At 40.2% G+C, this 23,015-nt stretch overlaps 1 protein-coding gene across 4 annotated transcripts in view; it reads right to left on the bottom strand.

The window, feature by feature from the left end:
• Nucleotides 1-23,015, bottom strand: part of LOC131689676 (atypical protein kinase C) — a 481,953-nt gene that overhangs the window by 77,643 nt on the left and 381,295 nt on the right. For all 4 annotated transcript variants that reach the window (XR_009305444.1, XR_009305445.1, XM_058974925.1 and 1 more), the window contains exons 6-11: nt 15,981-16,139; nt 14,626-14,813; nt 14,357-14,563; nt 13,979-14,289; nt 13,802-13,902; nt 13,541-13,735 (exon numbers count right to left, since the gene is read on the bottom strand). Coding sequence is in view for 2 of the 4 variants with exons in the window: in XM_058974925.1 (XP_058830908.1) it covers nt 13,541-13,735; nt 13,802-13,902; nt 13,979-14,289; nt 14,357-14,563; nt 14,626-14,813; nt 15,981-16,139 (1,161 nt within the window). In the remaining 2 variants the exon portion in view is untranslated. The remainder of the gene's footprint in view (nt 1-13,540; nt 13,736-13,801; nt 13,903-13,978; nt 14,290-14,356; nt 14,564-14,625; nt 14,814-15,980; nt 16,140-23,015) is intronic.

The raw sequence follows: 23,015 nt of genomic DNA, 5'->3' as shown, positions 1-23,015 counted from the left end.
CATCGCAAGGAACGAAAAAGGTGAGCACAAAAGTCAGCCTCATGTGGAGTGTTTGAGAGTGAATCAAGGTGCGATAGAGAGAGCACCCAAGTAAGCCTCATTTATTTATTTATTTATTGATTTTATTTTTCATCTGACCTACATGGTTTACATGAAATATAGAATGAGGAAAAGCCCATTTGGAGTCCATCAAACAACCTCCAAATGCGCGTAAAAACCTCATTATCTTTTCACATATATATATTAAACAATATTGCACATTACATTACATAACATTACATTACATTACATTACAATGTGGTACTAATAATACATCTAACAAATCAAAATCACTATCTAAATCACATCTTATGCACTAAGTTAGCCGTTTAAGCCTATTTTTAAAAACGTCACTTGATACAGAGAAGTCAAAACATTCATAAATATTATTAAATACGCTACACATCGCCCTTATGGGTTCATTCTGTCCATAATCAGTACTTTGATAGTCAAGTCTTAAAAAATTCCACGATCTTATACTTCTAGCGGGCACATTTACATTAATCTGAGAAAGTATATTTCGGGCATCTATTTCACCAGTTAGAACTTTCCCTACAAACACGGCTCTGGATATATTTCGCCTTTTTGAAAGAGGGTCCATGTCGAGCAGACGACAGCGTTCAATGTAAGGTGGCAACTCTATCGGGTTGCGCCATGGCAGGGTTTTAAGGGCATATCGGAGAAACCTAGCTTGTATAGATTCAATTCTGGTAATCCAGACATTTGTGTACGGGCACCAAATGATAGCTGAAGCTTCCAGGATGGAGCGTACAAGAGAGAAGTACAGTGCTCTCAGACAGTATGGGTCAGTAAACTCTTTGGCTATTCTAATGATTAAACCAAGGTTCCGATTGGCTTTCGCAATGATGTGGGAATAGTGATCTCTAAACGTCAATTTAGAATCCAGCTGTACACCAAGGTCCCTGACAACTGACACTCTATCCAGTAGTTTCCCTGAGATAGTATAACACCACAAAATTGGATTTTTTTTCTGCGCGTGAAAGAAATTACTGAGCATTTGGATACACTGATAGTCAACCGATTTCGAGTGCACCAGTTACAAAATTCATCTAGTTGTCGCTGTAGTTCAGTGCAGTCCAATTCAGATCGTACAATAAGAAACAGTTTAAGGTCATCTGCATAGATAAGTTTGCATCCTGGTGGAAGGACATTACAAACGTCATTGAAGAACAAGGAGAACAGCAAGGGTCCAAGATTACTACCCTGGGGCACGCCTGATAAATTTATAAAGTTATGTGACTCAACATTTCCTAGTTTGACAGATAAGGTACGACTTACAAGGTATGATTTAAGCCACTTGGTGAAGTTGAGTGAGGCACCCAATCTTTCTATCTTCGCCAGTAGGAGCGAGTGATCAACACGATCGAATGCTGCTTTGAGATCTGTATAAATAGTATCCACTTGTGCTCCGCATTCAAAACTTTTAATACAGTGTGAAGTGAATTGTGCTAAATTCGTGGATGTTGATCTACCTGGGAAGAACCCGTGTTGATCTGTTGATATATATGTTCTGGCTTCCCGGAACAATACATTGCTTACTAGAATTTCAAATAACTTGGACCCCGCACAGAGAGAGGTTATGCCCCGATAATTTGCTATGTCCTGCTTATCACCTTTTTTAAAAACAGGAAACATAACCGATTTTTTCCAACAAAGAGGAAACGTCCCTTGCGACAAAGATAGATTAAAAATCAGCTTTAGGGGAGCAGAAAGGGCACTCGCACATCTTTTTAAAATAATGGCAGGAATCCCATCAGGACCAGCCGAAGTCGAAGATTTCAATTTATCAGTAGCAGCAACAATGTCTTCCTCCGTAAAATGGATGTTACCTAGGTCCATCACACCCCTGGGAACATCTCGTAGTCCGATTTCGACCTGTTCTGGAGTAGTCGGAACTGTTTCAAATGCACTCGAAAAATGTTTTGCAAACAGGTTACAGATACCGCGAGTCGTGCTAGAAGTTTCATTTGCCAGAGTCATACTAGAAGGAAGTCCACTCTCTTTACGCTTCTCATTAACAAAAGACCAGAAACGTTTGGGATTTCGCTCAAGGTCAGATTGCGTTTGTAATACATGCCGAGAGTATAGGAAGCGGTTATAAGCTTTACAAGACCAGGCTGGTTGTAATCTCCAAATAACAAATGAGAAGCTTGGGGTTCTAGCGAATTAGCAATGTCAAGTGCGGATTGAATATGGTTCTGAATAACGTTTATGTTATCTGCGGAGTCCGAAGGGAGGTATACGACGCCCACGCATGTGTTAATACCATGGCTATTAAGGTTTACCCAGAGTTGTTCTACGCCGTTATTGTTAAAACTTTTTTGTTTAGACGCTAACCGATTAGAAACAGCTATAAGTACACCCCCGCCCCTTTTTTTACCAGAAACGACTGGGTCACGATCGTTACGATAGACCGTATATCTAGGTCCAAACAGCTGCAGGGAATTGATTTCGTCGTTCAGCCATGTTTCTGTCAGGATAATGACGTCGTGCTCTGCGTCGGTTACAGCTACGAACAGCTCATCGATCTTTGTGCGTAGTCCTCTCACGTTTTGGTAGTATATTCTGAGCTGGGAACGGGAATTCATTTGAAGGGAGGCAGTATCTGTATGTCTAGCTTCGGAGGAACATATACATTTCTGGCATTTACCTGGAGAAACAGTCGTGGTGTCTTCATAATTTGAGTCACGGATAGCTAGGTGGAAGTCAGCTACCGAGTCGGAAGTATGTTGTCCAACGGTAGACTGGAACCGAAAATTACTTTGAGGGGGTGCAGTATCAAAGGTAGCTTCGAGAGGACATATACCCTCTTTGGCTTTACCTGGAGAAACAATCGTGAGGTCATCATTGGACCAAAGTGGTTTTGGTTTAGGACGCAGATTGCTGGATGAATATCAGCTACGGAGCCGGGAGTATGTTGTCCAACAGAAGACTGGAACCGAAAATTATTTTGAGGGGGTGCAGTATCAAGTGTAGCTTCGAGAGGACATATACCCTCTCTGGCTTTACCTGGAGTAACAGAAAGTAATCCGTTCAGATGTCCTGGTATGCTGGTCAACGGTAATTGCTATTCGTCACGACTAATTTGCTGACGCTTTCTTTCAACAAGCTTCCTATACACAGCGCATTCGAAACTGTAGGCTGCAAGTTTTGTCTCCAGATTCAACTTCCGGTCCTTATTCATCTGAGCGCAATTAGCACAGCAAAGTAATTCTGATGCACATTCTGCTGTAATGTGGTCCCCTGCGCATTTAGAGCAGACCTGAGAGTTTTTACATTCAGTACTCTTATGTTCATACGCACAGCATTTAAAGCAACTTACTATTCCAAAACACTCAACCACTCTACATCTTTCCCAGCCAATGTTTACACGCCCTAACTTGAGCATGGTCTCAAACGAATCAGCATTCACTTCAATCACATAATTATATGCTGTGTAATCATTCCGCTTAGTTTTAAATAACGTTATGAGTTTTAACTCTGTTAAGTTCACTGATTCATTTTGTTCTTCCAGGCTATTTTTAAGTTCACTCTCTGACAACTGTTCCGCAATCCCCACAATCTTCAATCTTGGTTTTGCCGGTTTCGGAACTGAGATTTCATAATTCTCCCCAAACTTCTCTCTCACCACTGCCACAACTGATTCTATTGCCTCCGCACTTTTCACACCGAGGATGATTGAGCCACCATTGCCTTCTCGAACAGTTTGAATTTTATTCGATGCACGGTCAATTTGGCTACGCAATTCATTCTTTGTTTTCCTAGCACTTTGATTCAATTCTTTACGGCGCACTACAATAACGGGTTCATTCTTACGAGACTGTTACACTTTTCACTAACTTGCGAGTATGGTTCCAACGAACTAGAGCTTTCACCAATTTTTTGTTCATTCTCAACTCTGGGCCGTTTTCTAGACCTGAGATTCCTGCTCGGACCAGCCGGTGTAGCATCTTTTTCGCCAGCAACACTTCCGTTTTTCAAAACTTCAGCAAATGTGCACGATTTCTGTTCGACCAATTTTCTGCTTTCAGTTAATTCCCGCAAGATTTCTAGCTTGACACTTTCAACTGCACGTTGTATCTGTGACCCAATAGTATCTTCCAATGACTCAATCTTCTCGCTCATTTCATTTTTCCACAACTTCATACTTTCAGTTATTTTCACTAGAATGCTATTACATTTGGCCAGAATATCGTTGTGACCGCTTTGATGCTTCCGACAGCCATGGCACAAATATTTTAACCCGCGATTTGTTGTCATTGCTTTCAGCCCATGCTTATCGATATCATCTGTACACTTTAAATGCAATATCACTCCACACGGGCCGTAGCAGAAAACTTTTTCATTCTCTTCGCTTATCGCTCTCGTACAGGCACCGCATTGTAGCGTTGTGGTCATCCCCGCGGCCGCTGACCCGTAGGTCGCCCGCCAAGCAACACAATAGTATCACTTCGCTTGGGTGTAACTATAACGTTTCTTTAATCACCCCCTGTGCAAGTTAGTTCACGTATACCGACACACCAAAAATATCACAGGAATCTTCGTTTGACGAGCTTTCAAATGCACTAATAATCTCCTCCCAAAACGACTTAAAACACCGATAAAAAGCAATAAAAACACGACGAATTTGTAGAAGACAACTGACGGTCCTGCGCTTCACTGCTTGCAGGACGTATGAACGCGTGAGCGAGAGTGAATGAGTACATTTAGTACAGCCATCCCCCCAGAAGTAATACCGAGAGGTAGTTCCTGGGGGGACGATGGCGGAGCCCAATGGAGTTTAGTCGGTATTAATGGCAGCGTCACCATTCGAGCCCGACACGACCCCAGTACACCCCGTGCGGTAGCTTGGACACCCAGCAATAGCACGTGTACTGGGCTAGGACGTAAAGGTCTTCCCCATTGTAAAAAAAGACGTACTGGCCCTTCATTGGCATCGCTGATAGGTATGTTGACCGTTTGACGTATGTTGACCGTTAGCTTGGACACCTACCAATAGCACGTGTACTGGGCTAGGACGTAAAGGTCTTCTCCATTGTAAAAAAAAAGCGTACTGGCCCTTCATTGGCATCGCTGATAGGTATGTTGACCGTTTGACGTTTGACGTTTCTCGATCCGCTGCTAACTAAGAGGCGCAGCCCCCCTTTATATGCTTTCCCCGAGAGCTGGTTGCATATGATGGCTACCACGGTTTGGGCATCGCTAAAACCATCGATGAACGATGGTTTTGTATGCGGCGCGTAGATATAGGTGCCGCGCTGGTACATGTTTTCGTTGTGTACGGAAGGCATGTGAAAGCCGTGCCGGAAACTACGCCATCTATTTCCACGTCATAGGCAGAGATATAGACACGGAACTTTGTCGTAAAGCGACTATCGCAAGCAATCGCGTTCGCTTGCAACCGGGCAACCAACTACAACGCGCAACTGGCTAGGACGGATCTCGATGTTGAATAGTATGCCGATAGGTCCCGGAAAATGTTTGAAATGTTCATTTTTTGTTTTTCCTTGCGCCGGAAGGACATGGTACAGTCACAGATAAGAGATGTTTAGGCTAGAACAAAATTTCTTCAAAAACCTGTGTAAACTTTCAAATTGATATACGTTGAAAATCCGTGTTTCACTATTGCCATCTGCGCAACTGTTTGCTACACGTGTGTGACAGCTGCACTCTAACTGCATTTCAGACGTCTGATTTATTCGGAATTTCAGTAGCGGGTACACGATTCAAATCGAGCCTAAACGTCTGTTATCTGTGGTACAGTTGAATAGACAAAATTAGTACTCATCTGTACTGTGATGTAGAAGAAATGATCCAGTTTCAAACAGAATCACTGTGCTTTTCCACCTGTGCCCTGCGGTCACTGATCACACACTTTCACTCTGCCTGTGGCGCGAACAATCTACCAGCAAATCCAAAAAAATGGGAATCGGAGTAGAAGCAGATAAATTAGACGGTATTATTTTTGACACACATGAGTAGTGGAAAAGCAAACTGAAACGAAAAAGCGAAACCATCAGCAAACCAAAGCTTCTGTATTTACTTCATTTGCGTCAAACTAGTGCTAGTTACTGATGAGATGAGTTAGAAACACATCAATCTAACTTAATTTAAGTTCTACTATTTGACAGCTGATCTTGTCGTGCCGTGGACAATCATGTCCCACAAAGAACCGAATCGGTTGTGCCATTTCTACCTTTGCGTGATTTCAGTTTGCATATTTTGACTCAGATTGGATCCGATCGAAAACCGCCACACGCAATATGCAGCACCCCTCCCCATAATCTCTCTCTATCTCTATGTCTCTCTGTGCGCTTTCACTGCTGCTCCGGGTCGGTTTTAATTTGATGCTAATTTGTTTTCACATATTATTGCCATTGTTGTCCCGTCGATTGATGCAAACCGTGCTACTACTAGGTACTCAACGGGTAACGGGATAATTTATTGTGTTTGATTTAATTTACATGTTTGCGTAAAATCGATACACAATTTTGGAATAAAAACAATCGTGAATTAATTGACCTAATTTTTATACAATAGTATAATCAGAAATATTTTTTCAGAATTTATTAGAATTTTTGTACCGGTTCTAGAACTGATAACAAAACATTTTATAGTTCGATAACAGATATTATTTAAAGTGAAAAAAATCTTGTCCCACCGTAAGCTACAATAATGTTTAAATGAATCGACGATGGCCGACTGCTCTCCCGGAGGACTGTATATCATCTCCGAAATATAATTAAATCTAGTCTAGTAATGTCTGGTGTAGATATACTAAGCCAAGTCAAATCGAGTTGGGCTTTAAGTTTATTAAAAGTTCTCTTAAATGAGCTTTGTTTTAATACAAAATATTTTTGGGGAAAACCTGTTCGATATTTGAAACCGACTTCTCACTCATCAATCACACATTCCAACATAAAATCATACAATAGGTGGTTGCCGAAGCAAACAACTGCGTCAGGATGGGAAGAGTAGTTAACCTTTACAGTACCAAGCTAAAATTTTTCTGAAAATTTTGTTTAAATTTTGCTCTCATTCCGTCAATTTTTGACCGAATTGGATGGAACCGGCTTTAAAAGATCTGGAATTTAGTCCAGTTTCTATATACCGAGTAGTGTTCAAATCCGTGGACCGGTTCCGGAATTAATCCGAATTCCCTTGGGGTATATCCGGCATCCCAGTGGGGTGACGGACGAGTTTTGAAGAAACATCCCATAAATTTAAGTAATTGTATTTTGAAATGTGCTACATATGACTATTTCCCATTGATCCTTCACAATAGACATGAATTGGACCAATCTTGGCCACCGGAGAACTGTTCCGGGAGAACCTAAGAAAATGTATATATTTTTCTATCATTCCAGCGATTTGGGTTCATAGCTTTATAAGAAATGCGAAGTCTTCCAATCATACGGTTCTACAGCTCCCTCAAGACCATTCCGGCACCGGTTCCGTACGGATGGACATTTGACGCCATTTTGAAAATCAAGATGGCGGCTTCCGGTTACCACAAAACAGTGAAAACCACCATCAATATGAGTGTTATTTGAAAGAGAACGGTCAACAAAAGCCGGAAACTGATAATTGACGCCATTTTGAAAAGAAATGGGGATTTCCGGCTACCACAAAACAGTGAAAAGCATCATCAATATGGGTGTCATTCGAAAGGGAGTGGTCAATAGAAGACAGAAATTGATTTTTGACGCCATTTTCAAAACCAAGATGGCGGTTTCCGGTTATCACAGTGCAGTGCAAACCACCACCAATAATGGCGTCATTGTAAAGCGCTAGCGATCAGCAAAAGCCGGAAATTGGTTTTTGACGCCAATTCGAAAACCAAAATGGCGGGTTCATGTTCCAAAGAAACAGTGAAAACCGTCATCAATGTGGGTGTCATTTGAAAGGGGTGTGTCAGCAGGAGACGGAAATTGATGATTGACGCCATTTTCAAAACCAAGATGGCGGCTGCCGGTTTCCAAAAAGCAGTGAAAACTACCATCAATATAGGTGTTATTTGAAAGGGATTGGTGAGAAAAAAGGACGAAATTGATTGTTTATGCAGTTTTGAAAACCAAGTTTGCGGTTTCCTGTTACTGCAAAACAGCGAAAACTATCATCAGTATAGGTATCAGAAAGAGGTAGTCATAAAGTGATTTTTGACGCCATTTTCGAAAACCAATATGGTGGCTTCCGGTTACTACAAACAACAGTGAAAACCATAAGTATGGGTGTCATTTGAAAGGGGTGGCCAGTAGATGCAGTGGTGGCGGTGGTACTACCACCTTTGTAACAGGAACACTCTCCATAGCACTGAGCAATCTTTACACGACAAGCATGACGTGTTCAAGCATCTCTGACCATACTCAGCATGCTACTGTACGAAGGGCCAAAAAGGAATTGCGTGGTCGGAAAGTGACTTCGCTTATATGTACTACGGAAGCCTTTGCTTCCAATAACAAGACCATATAAGCCAATTACAATGCAAGCCATTGTTATAAAAAGTAGCCTCAATAGGTGGGGAGAAAATCCTGCGCAATGTTCACGAAATGTTAGCAACAAGAATCTGGCTACTCCACGCTTCCTGCCCAAATCGTTTCAATCAGGTGGCTTGATGGTCCCTCTCAATTCCCATGTATTCTATGTAAGGGTCATTCCACGCGCAGTGATCAAGGCACGTGTAATCGACCTTCACGGATTTGAATCAAATTTGGAGGAATTGCTCATCTAGGGCCAATATATAAAAACCCAAATTTTTGTGTCTATTCAATCACCCCTCGGGCAATGGGAAACCCCCCCCCCCCGTTTTGGCAAATTGTCAAAACCCTTGATTTCCTTTTGAACATATTTCCGGTTCTATTTACTCTAGAACCAAACCGTAAGATGGGTTTTGAAGAAAATTGTTCAAGGAGTTTAGAAAATATATTAGTTATTGGCGGCAGTGCTGCCAACTATCCGATTTTTTCAGCCAAATAGCAAAGCAGCGATATTTTGAAGCAAAAAAACGCTATTTCCCATATAAAATCGCAGGCGCACAACAATAAAAAAATTAACTTGAGTATTCTAAGTTCACACATAATTTATCGTGAAGTAGACGAGAAATTATGAAAAATTACGTTTTTGGTTGCTTTTTAGCAGATCAGGGTCAATTTTTATGACTGTTTGAAGATTTTCTCAATTTTGGCCAATAAAAATGGATTTTTATATGAGAAAAATTCGAGTTCTTCCCTTCAAAACAGTGCATCTCAGGATGCGCTCAAATTATATTGAGATTATACGTGTTTTTATGTAAAAATATCTACAGAACACGATGGCATTAGAATCTTCATAATTAAAATATTTGTAATACGAAAAAAAACTTAATAATTAACTGAAAAAAATCGCATAGTTGGCATCACTGCCGCGAAAAGTTAAGCTCCTTGAGCAATTTTCTTCAAAAACCATTTTTCGAATGGATTCTATAGTAAATTGAACCGGTGATATTTGTAGAAGACACCTAATTTCTATCTCTCTCCGTTGAAAAGTTAGTGTTGGCGCCACAGGTGCGGTCACAGGTGGCACTAAAATTTTCTAACCAAGACATAACTCGTATTATGTATTGCAATTCTTCCGAACATACTATTCAGCTAAAATCTAAAATGTTTAGTTTGTTAGAACCTAGTACCGGTACACTACCACGCACTGCTAGGCCCCATGCAAAACTGACTCAGACACCACTTCGCTAATAGTTTGATAACTTCTTTTAACAAAGCCGAACTGACTAGCAGTCTTCGACAAAGTTGTACACAATTAAATTATATTTCTTATTTTCACTTACAGTGATAATTCGATGCATACTGTGCCACTTAGCGGTGAAAATGCGAGCTAGTGGGTTTTCTTCATATAAATTGTCGAAAAATCCCATACAAAGTTCAGGCACGTTGGTCCGGTAGCTAGACTTGTCCGATTTGCTTCAAATTTAGAGCAAGTACTCCTGGTGAGACTAGGAATCGACTCAGGGGTAGGCCGATAGGGGTCACGTCCTTACAATCGTCGAACGGTTTTGTGTAATCAGATAGGTGTACTAATTTTTGTTTTAAGTTTGTATACAAGAAACAAAGGGGTTGGATAGGCAACCGCTCTCCTCTTGCTGCAATAAGTGTGCTGGATATGCTACACATAGTTATGCGGCGGTACGGTTTTTTGGTGTTGGTGTTTGTTTTTTCGTGTCGTGGAGAAGGCGGCCATCGAGGTTTTTAGATAGTGACGGACCACGGCATCGAACAGACGCCCCGAGTTTTTTTGTTTTTCCGGGACAGTTTCCAGCCACAATAACCAGTGCGGTGAAGTGCGCGTGTGCGATGGTGACAATCCCGTTCGAAAAGTGCCTACCCGTGGTTCGGGTACTCAAGTGTTTTGGTGTCGGGTCGCAGGAAAAGGAAGCTAAGCGCCAAGGAGCAACTCGCTTCCCCGGCTAAGTATAAAGGACCCAGAAGACGCCTTTCCGCTCTCGCTGTGAAGGATCAGCCGAACGAGCCTAGCTCTCTTTCACAGCTAAGCTTCAAGGAGAGCGAAGCAGGGTGGCCAAAGGTGCTCCCTGGGAAGTACACTGCGGTGACTTCTGGGATCTCTCGCGGGGAGCGAGTAGATCCGGCGATAATTCGCCATCGTCGCTAGAGAGGTTCCAACAAAGGAGCCAAGCTCACCTCCCTAGCTAAAAGTCAAGGACCGCTGCCGGCGCAGCCAACGACACCAGCAGGAGAACGCGGCCGTTGTGTTCCCGGCCGGTCGGAAGAAACCGCCCGCCTTCCCGCCATCGTCAGAAGCAGCTGATCAACTTCATCGACAGAGTGCAGCAAAGAGGAGATTTGGTGGAATAAAAGTCGGTATATCTATTAGTTTATTTACCTTTTTTTTGTTGTGAAACGAAAATCCGTAATTCTGTAGAAACACCTAGGCCGCCCAAAAGAAGGGTACGCCGGGCAAACAAGAACCCGTAGTGGAAGTAGTGGAAAACCCTTACTTACAAAGTAAAGAAAAAAGTAGGCAACCGCGGCATCTCAGTCGCCGTCGTTCCCCCAGCACATTATTCGGCAGCGGCTCACGAGTCAAAACTTCTTGATATCATCCACTGCTTTAATTGAGGCCAGCAATCACTCCATAAACGATGAATTCATCGAAGAAGCCCCACACACCTGCACGTATACCACTATGTAGCCGACACCGACACCAACCACGAACGCGTGAATCAACAAATACATCTCCAATGCAACGCACTATCACGATCCGCAGTATTGAACGAGGAAAAATACACATGTCCAAATCGAAAATTATTATTATAATAATATTGCCGATTGATAGCCCATGTGAACATCGGCAAGAATGAACTAATCTTGTTGAGATCTGCGTTCAACATATTGACAACAATGTGATTTAATTCGGTTATTCTCGCATAGTAATGACTACGAAACGGGAGCAAGTTTTAAAAGTTTCGCTGAACTATATTGAAAATTAGTCTAAATCTGTACCTTTTGAGTCACGAAGAAACTTAGTTGTCTGTCACAACAGCACATACATATTGTTGGTGTGAAATAGTTGTTGAAATAAAAATTGCTACTTGGGTGACCGTTCATTTCTAAATAAAACCCATACCGATGATGATTTTGACTATTTTGTGGTACCACCATCTTGCTTTCCAAAATGGCGTCAATCAATATCCGTATCTGCCGACCATCCACTCGCAAATGACTTCCATCTTGATGACAGTCTTCACTGTTTTGTGGAACCGGAAGCCGCCATCTTGGTTTTCAAAATGGCGTCAATCATCAATTCCCGTCTTTTACTGATCACCCCGTTTCAAATGCCACCCATACTGACAATGATTTTCATTGTTTCCTTGGAACAGGAAGCCACCATCTTGGTTTTCAAAATGGCGTAAACAATCAATTTTCGTCTTTTGCTGACCACCCGCTTTACAATGACACCATTATTGACGGTGGTTTTCACTGCCTTGTGGAAACCGGAAGCCGCTATCTTTGCTTAGAAAATGGCGAAACAATCAATTTCTGTCTTCTATTGACCCCCCCCCTTTTGAATGACACTCATATTGACAATACTTTTGACTGTTGTGGTAACCGGAAACCGCCATCTTGGTTTTGAAAATGGCGTCAATTATAAATTTCCTCCTTCAAATAACACCCACATTGATGGTTGTTTTCACTGTTTTGTGGTAACCGGAAGCTACCATCTTGGTTTTCAAGTGATCATCTCTTTTCTAATGACACCCATATTGATGACGGTTTTCACTGTTTCTTTGGAACAGGAACCCGCCATTTTGGTTTTCGAATTGGCGTCAAAAATCATTTTCCGGCTTTTGCTGATCACTAGCGCTTTACAATGACGCCATTATTGGTGGCGGTTTGCACTGCACTGTGATAACCGGAAACCGCCATCTTGGTTTTGAAAATGGCGTCAAAAATCAATTTCTGTCTTCTATTGACCACTCCCTTTCGAATGACACCCATATTGATGATGCTTTTCACTGTTTCGTGGTAACCGGAAATCGCCATTTTGCTTTTCAAAATGGCGTCAATTGTCAATTTCCGGCTTTTGCTGGCTCTTTCAAATAACACCCATATTGATGGTGGTTTTCACTATTTTGTGGTAACCGGAAGCTGCCATCTTGGTTTTAAAAATGGCGTCAAATGTCCATCTGTATGGAACCGGTGCCGGAATGGTCTTGAGGGAGCTGTAGAACCGTATGATTGGAAGAACTTCGCATTTTGTATAAAGCTATGAACCCAAATCGCTGGAATGATAGAAAAATATATACATTTTCTTAGGTTCTCCCGGAACAGTTCTCCGGTGGCCAAGATTGGTCCAATTCATGTCTATTGTGAAGGATCAATGGGAAATAGTCATATGTAGCACATTTCAAAATACAATTACTTAAATTTATGGGATGTTTCTTCAAAACTCGTCCGTCACCCCACTGGGATGCCGGATATACCCCAAGGGAATTCGGATTAATTCCGGAACCGATCCACGGATTTGAACACTACTCGGTATATAGAAACTGGACTAAATTCCAGATCTTTTAAAGCCAGTTCCATCCAATTCGGTCTAAAATTGACGAAATGAGAGCAAAATTTAAACAAAATTTTCAGAAAAATTTTAGCTTGGTACTGTAAAGGTTAAAGAAGGATTTACAACAGAATCAAAAAAAGCGCGTTGATGAATCCTGTTTTTCAAACGAATAATTAATCCACTCCTACACGAAACAGCAATTAAGCCAATTTACAATCACGTTACGATTTTGCCGGAAAAATAACCAATTTGAATGCTGTTCGCGCACGGTTTCACACATTTGCGAATTCGCGGCAAAAAAAAACAAAACAAACAAAAATCATCGAATTTCAATTAATGGAGTTGTTTTTTTGTCCTCTTCTCCTGAATATCAGAGAGGCATACGGAATCGGATGGAAAAGCCAACCCTACTCACCATCTCCCAGTCGATGCTTTTGAAGAACGGATGATTGACAATATCCATGAAGGCGGACTCGCGGTTACACCCGAGCCGATCGGCCGGATTCTTGTTCAGGAAACCTCGCAGCACGGAAGCCGCCTTCACGCTGAGCGACCGGGGAATACGAATGGTCCGCTCCAGTATCACCTGGAACAGGTAGTCCTCGGTGTTCTGTTCGTTGGAGGGACGAAACAACGTTAGTATGGCAATTATTTGTGTAATTTGTGAGGTTCGTACCTGATCGGGATTTTCGGAAGCACCGGCGATGTCGAAGGGACTGCGACCAGCCAACATCTCGTACAGCAAAACACCGAGCGCCCACCAATCGACGGAGAAGCCTGTGGATCAAAAAGAAAAAAAAAACATTTAGCAAATTCGCCACACCAAGCGAAAAAAAACCAGCACGACACCAACCGTAATCCTCCCCGCGCAGAATCTCCGGCGCAATGTAGTTCGGCGTGCCACAGAACGTCGACGTCGAATCGCCCGGTCTGATGCCCTCCTTGCACATCCCGTAATCGGTCAGCTTGATGTGACCCTCGTGATCCAGCAGCACATTGTCCAGCTTCAAGTCCCGATAGATGATGCCCTTCTCGTGCAGGAAGTTCAGCGCCAAGCTGATCTCGGCCGCGTAGAACCGTGCGTGTTCCTCCGGCAGACGCCGCTGGCGTTGCATGTGGAACATCAGGTCACCGCCCCGGACGAATTCGATCACGAAAAAGAGCCTGGAAGCGAAAGAGTTTATTAGAGAGCGGGAAAAAAACACACATCAACGTCGATATTAATTCGAACCTGGAAGGCGTCTGGAAGCACGAATGCAATCCCACCAGGAACGGATGGTTGGAGGCCGTCTCGAAGACGTGCTTCTCCGTTTGCACCCAGTCGATGTCCTCGTCGTCGGTGACCAGTGCCTTCTTGATCACCTTCATCGCGTAGATTCGGCGAGTTTTTCGCAGCTCGACCATCAGCACCTTGGCATAGCTACCGCGACCGATGACCCTAGAAAGAAGGAATTATTATTAGAATTTAACCACAATCCTGTGATTTTTCCTTTCACTTACCGAATGAGTTCGAAATCGTTGAGCGAGTACTGCCGCTGAGTGCCCGGTTCCAGTGGTTCTTCCACGTTCTCGGGTGCCTCCACCGGAACCTGATCGCACGGATCCACCCCATGGTGATAGTCTTGCGGATAATCCTGCGGGGGTTGAATCACATCACCGGCGTTTGATTCGTCGTTCGGATCCTGATGCTGCCGTCGTGCGGAGAAGAACAGAAAAATGAAATTATTAATATTGCACGACAGACAAAAAGGACGAAGCAATCGTTTTGCGAGATGGCAAATAGAACCTTATCAGTACGAAGTACGAAATCATTATAGTCATTTTTTATGAATCGCCGTAAGCTGATAGGATCTTTTGCAGTACTATTTTTACCCCGTTTAAATGACTCGATTCTAGGAAGGAGTGGAAAAGTTTTGCTCCCCTTTTAAATACTGCGCAAAAATTCAAGACAGGGGGGGATGGAATCTTGATAACTTGTAATGTGATGGGAATGAATATTCGAAAAAAATTAAGACCGACTGCGGAAACTGTCTCCGGAGCAAAGTTCAGGCAATGATTTGAGAAGGTTATTAAGACGGTGTTCCGATTGATGGACGGAATTTGACCAATCATCAAAATATCTACAGTTTGTTTTAAAAATTATGTTCGGAAATCACGCCAAAATAAGTTTGGTTGTCAAAAGGACAGCAACATTCCAAAGGTTCGATTTAATCCACCGTTTCGAACACCGTTCCCATCAGTTCTTCAAACAGTGCAAAACTGTGGCGCGGACCGGGCTCGGGGACGGGAAAAGCTGGCAAAAGTTAACTGTAACCCCAATCAAAGAAGAACTCAGAAAAGCCCGAAAGAGCGCAAAACCTGTGGAGCGCGCTCGGTAAAAGTTAAATTCAATATCCTTCCATCAGTCCCACCACAAGCGGATTCGACTGTGGCCATGAATAAAACTTACTGCATACATCAACGGAATAAGAACTTGTCGCAATTTCCAATTCGATTCAATTACCGGTTCGTACCCCGCCGTTGCTGCGACGTGTACCAAACCCTGCCCCCCGCTTGTGAGTTATGTTCTATTAGAAACCATGCCCCCACACGAGCCGAGGATGCGGCATTTCTTCCGCATGGGACTTGCGGTTTTTCGTCCCGCATTGATATACACAATGCCAAAGGAAGAAACACCACGCTTAGTCACGAAAAATGAGCTCCAGTTTTTGTGTGCGAATCTTTTTTTTCTCCTTTTCCGTTCAATTGTACCTGACCCTGCTTTTGACAAGCAGCTCACAACTCAAGTCAATACAAAACGGCTAAACATTCTCGAACTTCGCTGATTTCTAAACCTAGCCAGGTAGGGTACTTACATCACGCTCCTTGAATACCGGTTCCACGTGTTCGTTGCTGCACGGTTTGTTGCCAAGTTTGTGGCACTTTTTGTGCACCAGCAGCTTACACTGGATGCACTTGAAGCCCTGCCGGCCGAGGCCCCAGATGCGGTCGTGACAGAACGCGCAGAAGGCTTTCTGTGGAATAAATAGAGGAAGAAGAAAAAAAATTACAGTAGGCTTGGATTAGCGATTTGTTATTTTTAGCTATATAGGTTTTCGGGGTCGCTGACTATGATTCTGACGTCGAAAATGTAAAATTCAAAATGGCGGATCCAATATGGCGACTGTGCTTGGCTAAATTTTGTTTTTTTTTATATTGGCCTAAAACATCGTACAAAGGGGTTTTCGGGGTCATTGATTCTGATTCTGACGTCGAAAATGTAAAATTTTAAATGGCGGATCCAATGTGGCGACTGTGCTTGGATGAATTTCATGTTTTTTTTTATTTTGGCCTAAAACGTCGTACAAGCGGGTTTTCGGGGTCGCTGACTCTGATTCTGACGTCGAAAATGTAAAATTCAAAATGACGGATTCAATATGGCGACCGTGCTTGGCTAAATTTTGTTTTTTTCCATATTGGTCTAAAACGTCTTACAAGGTTTTCGGGGTCGCTGACTCTGATTCTGCCGTCGAAACTGTAAAGTTCAAAATGGTAATTCAATATGGCGACTGCGCTTGGTTAAATTTCATGTTTTTTATGTTAACCCAAAACGTCTTACAAGGGGTTTTCGCTGATTCTGACGTCGAAAATGTATAATTCAAAATGACGCATCCAATATGGCGACTGTGCTTGGCTAAATTTTATGTTTTTTTATATTGGCCTAAAACGTCGTACAAGGGGTTTTTCGGGGTCGCTGACTCTGATTCTGACGTCGAAACTGTAAAATTCAAAATGACGGGTCCAATATGGCGACTGTGCTTGGCTAAATTTTATGTTTTTTTTTATATTGGCCTAAAACGTCGTACAAGGGAGTTTTCGGGGTCACTGATTCTGATTCTGCCGTTGAAAATGTATAATTCAAAATAGCGGATCTGATATGGCGACTGTGCTTTACTAAATTTTGCTTTTTTTTTTTCTATATTGGTCTAAAGGTTTTCGGGGTCGCTGACTCTGAGTTTGCCGTCGAAACTGTAAAATTCAAAATGACGGGTCCAATATGGCGACTGTGCTTGGCTAAATTTTATGTTTTTTTATATATTGGCCTAAAACGTCGCACAAGGAGGCTTTCGGAGTCTGACTCTGATTCTGAAGTCGAAAATGTAAAATTTTAAATGGCGGAACCAATATGGCGACTGTGCTTGGTTAAATTTCATATTTCTTTATATTGGCCTAAAACGTCTTACAAGGGGGTTTTCGGGGTCGCTGATCCTGATTCTGACGTCAAAAATGCAAAAATTCAAAATGACAGATTCAATATGGCGACTGTGCTTGGATGAATTTCATGTTTTTTTATATTGACCTATAACGTCTTCTAGAGTTTTTTGGGGTCGCTGATCACAATGATAACGGTGATTCTCGTATAGAAATCGGTGAATCAAAGCGGATCGTCGTCGAATGTTATAATATCAGAATCGAAATCAGTGACCCAAAAAAATCCGTGAATCGAGTTTAATACTCATTGTAACAAATTTCGCCAATTTCGCGAAAAATGGCTGCCATTGTGTAGCCGCTATTTTGAATTTTCAAATTCTGTTATCAGAATCGTAATCAGCGACCTCAAACACCACATAATCTTTTTTATTGCTAGTTGGGAAGTTATCCCTGTCTCTCAGAATCTTTTATAGACCAACATAATAGTAAACTCCATTTTTGGATATTTTGATATTTTTTTTCAAAAAAAAAACTGATCTATGAAAAATTCTGCAAAAAATCTATCATTTGGTTTTTGACGTAAGTGCCATTGCCTTATTTAAGACTGTTTGGAGGTATCCAACGGGGAAAAAAGATCGAAATGATGGATGAAGCGAAAGCAATTGTGTGAAAAAATTCCTCCAGAGGCAGCATTCGAACCCGCAACCTTCGAGACTCCGGCCCAATGCAAGGATAGCATATATCATTTTCTTGGCTGTTAAATAAAGTGCATTATCGTGTTTATGAATCCGCTGGATAATATCATTCATCTATTATCTGGCGTGTCAACTGATTTCGTTCAGCCAGTGTGTGAATTGTAGAACATGCGATGGTCCACTTCAGAGCTTTTGCCATTGATACAATATGATGCAAGCGTTCACGAAAACGTAAGTTTTTTTTCAAATCGGTTGACAGATTCCGAACTTTTCGCTCGTAACCCCCCTTTTAGGTGATTTGGCCACCCCCAAACTGTTTATTGTATATTTACTAAAAAGTTTCACGTATCAAAGAAATCTTTTCAGTTTTCAATCCGAAATTGAGTGAAACAAAAATAAGAATAACTCTGAATTAACTTAAAAATCGATAAAAAATGGGTGGTCCGGATCGGACCTGATGTACTTTTGCGCAAAACTATTTATGCACAATACGGTAATAGATCGGAAAAGTCGCATGAGAAAAAATGTGTGCAATTGAAGAGACTTTCAGGAACGAAAAGATACTCGTAGATTGGTTAGCACGTTCCAGCTCTATAGCTCATAAGCCTTACTACGGCCAAATTAGCCCAAGTCTACCTATTTCCTTTTATTTTAATTATGATTTATATTTAATATTGATTTTTGCTTTGTACTTTTTACTTTCTTATTTTTCAATTTCGATATTTCTCATTTTTTTTAGTTAATGATGAATTAATAATTTCTAATCTCTAGATTTCTAGTTTTGTTTTGTTTTAATTTTTCATTCTCAATTTTTTAAAATTGTCTTTATGCTAAGGTTATTTCTCAAGATTATTTCCTCGTTTTTTATTTTTTATTTAGACGAAATTTTCTAAATTTCTTGCTTATTTATTGTGTTAGTTTAGTTTTTTAATTCCCTATCGCTTTTGTTATATCCAACGTTTTTGTTGTTTTGTTGACGTTTTTGTTTTTAATTTCTGATTGCTCAATGTTTTTGGTTTAATTTGATTTCTTCTTCTTAATTTACTAAAATTTTATTTGTCCATTTTCTAATTTTGTTTTCATATTTATATTTTTGCATTTTTGCATCATTCTTCTTAGTTTTTGATATTTGTAATTTTTTTTATATTTTGATTACTTGTTTTTTTAATTTTTTTTCGATTTTTTTCTTCTTATTTACACGGTTCTTTTTATTGTTTAGGTATTTCTTTGTTTTTTTCTTTTTTCCTTTTTTATTTCGACTATGTTAGTCGCATTTTCTTTTTTACATTTTAACGACATTCAATTAGGTGATAACATAATTACTGGATAGGGAAAGTTATGAAAATTAGAGCCATAGTACTCAAGTGAGAGCAAGGATGTGAAGTAAACAGATCGGAAAACTAGAAGTGGCATGGTCATTAGAACAGGCTTAATATCGTACGGGCTTAATTTTTGTCTTCTGCTAATGAGGGTCGAGCTTAGGCATCATAACTACGAATCACCCGAGTTCACCAGCATGTGTCTTGGCATAGATAGACTTGTCCATCTTTACCGTGACAACCGACCGTTTCGACTAGTTTTCCGATATGTTTACTTCACATTCTTGCTCTCACTTGAGTACTATGGCTCTAATTTTCACAACTTTCCCTACCCAGTAATCTCTAGCTAATTGAATGTCGTTAAATGTAAAAAAGGTATTTCTTTGTTTTGTCATTAAACAATTTATCACTTTTAAAAATTAGATTATTTATCCTAATTTTTATTTTTTTTAGGTTAACTTTCTTTAAACTTTTAATTCCTATTTTTAATTGCTTGTAATTTTTCTTATTTAATTTATGAAATGTAAAAATTTTGTTGTTCAGCTATTTTATTTATTTTCAAATCTTTCTATCCTTTTTTTGTTTTTGTACATCATTTGCATTTTTCTTTTACTATTTAGTTCTTTTTATAATGTTATGCATTTTTAATCCTTTGAATTTGTACATTACTGCTTTATTCTAATTTTTCTGTTATCGTTTGAGTCGAAATTTTGTAATTTAGGTTTTTGTTTTTTTAATTTTCTAGTTTCTTATTTTTATTTTTCATCCTCTTTGATTTTTTAAACGCTCTCATGTTCTTATTTATTTGTTTCTCATTATTTATCAAATTCTTTTGTCTTGTTAGTACAAAATAAATTCTAATTTTTTCTACTTATTTTTGATTTTTTTCATTTCCTTCACACTTTAGTTTAGGCGAGTTTATTTTATTATGTCTATATGACGCAGGTGATTCACATGAGTGGTGTGCGATATACGCGAATCAGTCTCAGATACAAGTGAATAGTAGAAATTAACCCTCAAAAAGGCAAGCTAAAATTATGACTTCAAAAAGCATCACTCCTAAGACCCAATGAAATCAAAAACCTCTTTTTTGTCTTTTTATCAGTGAGAGAATCGAAAACCCGAAAACACTCGATCATTTGTATTTAAAATTGCAAGTTCATTGAAATTAGAGAACTGTAACAAGCCGGGCCTCTGAGACCCCCTGCCTTTTTGAGGGTTAAAAGTGCTACATAAAAATATAAAGTGAATCGGTTAGCACTTTATTACTTCTTAAGGGATACTCCCGTTTTTGTAAATCTTTTTGTTATTCAACAATAAAAATTATTTTTCATTCGCAGGGTTATACAAGAGTTCATTTGGATTAACTTTTCTGAAAATATTACCCATAAAACATGGCAATAGCTTCATTAATTATTGCAACACCTCGAAAAGTTTAACATAGGCCTTGAAATGGTAGATTCAGGACGCTACTTCCCAAAAGCCTAATTTTCTGCAGAGCTCCTTTTTTGACAATTTCCACGAAGATTCGTGTGAAAATCATTTAATCTTTTTTTTTATTTCAATTATAGAGATTTTAACCCCAAGGTCATTCGCCTCTTCGGGTTAGAAAAATCTTCTAGCCCCATGTGCGGGGTCGGGACTCGAACCCAGGTGCGCTGCGTACAAGGCAATCGATTTACCAACTACGCTACGCCCACCCCGACGACCATTTTTACACATTTCACCAGCGCGGAATACTAAACCTTTTCCACAGTCAACTAGGTCATTTTAACTCTAGAGCGATTTTTTAAAAGAGCGTAGAAGTTTTTATATGCTCTTCAAAAAAATAAAAAAAATCGTTCGATTTTCCGAGTTTTATGCAATAAAACCAATTTAAGGTGGGATAAGCACAGTTTGAGTTCTGCATGAATAAAACTACGAATGAACTGAATAAATTATATAAAATCAATCGAACAAACGAAATTAAAATCTTCATAAAGTAACAAGAAATTATCAAATCTAAAGAATGAAAATTAAACAAATCATTCTTTACATAACGCAAATTAGTTCAGCTCATTAATTGAAAAATCATGCTGAAAAGTTGTAAAATTAATAGAATAAATAAAGTTGAATGAAATTAACATATTCAATGAAATGACTTTAAAAATTTAGTAAAATTATTAAAATAAAAAAGACTGAATAAAATGTATGAAATGAAAAAAAATAATACAATGTACCAAATAAAAACAGTAACATAAGACAAGTTAAATTAAAAATATGAATAAAATGCATTAAATGAATAAACTCATCAAAATGAATCCAAAGAATAAACGACTAAAATATATAAAATTAAGTCAAATGAACAAAATAAATAGAGAATACTGAGTGAAATATTTAATAAATAATTGAAATGATGTTGATCGCGGGCGTAGAGACTTCGCGATCGCGTGTATCATCGCGAAGGGCTCGAGCGTTTGTGCTTCAGTGTGCTCAATCGCGTGAATGTCGCGTGTGCCAACGTGTATGTATCTTCGTGAAAGTGAGATCTTCCATAGCACTAGAGTTCCCGGTGATGCCTCCATGGAAGGTGTTGTCTAGTGGATATGAGCTTTATGTTTTTAATTGGTCCAACTGAATGAATGGACCTAAGGTGGATAATGATTTCCGGACGTGACTGATTCATGATCCCGCGAACACAGGCAATTGTGAGTTCGCGTTTGAGACCGTGTTTGAAACTTCCTAAGTACTACAACGTTAACCTAATTACCGGAAAGTTGTAAAGTTTGCGCGATCGCGGGAATAGGTGCTGCGTGAATGATCGCGAAGGACTTGAGCGTCCGTATGTTAACGTGCTTGTCGCGCGTGTTATCATTCGGTAGTTTTCAACCCAATAAATATATCGTAGAGAAGGAATAGCGAAATTTTTTCTGAATACTGTCGCAATAAATAGTGATCCGAGTCAATTTTCCTTTTTTTGTGTTTTTTAACGACATTCAATTAGCAAGGGGCTGTAAAAGTGAACTATATTTTTCAATATTAATAGCCATAGTACTCAAGGGAGAGCAAGGAGTTGAAGGAAGAAAGTTTAGAAATGCGTGGAAAAGGGTCATATGAGCAAGCTTAGAGTTTACCGGCGACTTAACCCTTTGTCTGCTACCGCAGGAGTCAGGATCTTTTGGCATTAGTACCAGCGAAAACCAGCTTGCTTGGAGCGAATCCTAGACCTTATACCGTTTCAAACCACCAACTCCGCGACACCTACGGAAGAGTCTGATGAGTCGTCTAGCTTCCGTTAAGTAGGTGGAGCATCAACACTTCCTGTCTACCTTATCCTTTATCCTTTCCCGTGAACGCCGGCAATGATGACTATCATGCTGTTGAGGTTTTAAAACAGGTCGGATTTAGGAAATACCGACTCATTATCACCGTAATACCCGGTACTGAACAAAAGCCAGTACCGGTATTTTCGGTAATTTTTTTATGAAAAATATGTGGAATCTATTGCGGGACCCATTTCCAAATATCGGTATGCAAGGTGGCTTTTAATTATATTTAATTATCTCCTAGATAAATCGTTCAGTATACGCCTTTGTGGGGAAATTAGGTGGGACCATCATCATAATAATTCTAGAAGTTAAATATTACTAACGTTCGTTGTACTGAATGATATGCACTATTTGGTCGAAAAAACATATCAACTATA

This window comes from Topomyia yanbarensis, chromosome 3, assembly GCF_030247195.1.
Source record: "Topomyia yanbarensis strain Yona2022 chromosome 3, ASM3024719v1, whole genome shotgun sequence".
NCBI lineage: Eukaryota > Metazoa > Arthropoda > Insecta > Diptera > Culicidae > Topomyia > Topomyia yanbarensis.
This window is presented reverse-complemented; position numbering and strand designations above follow the sequence as displayed.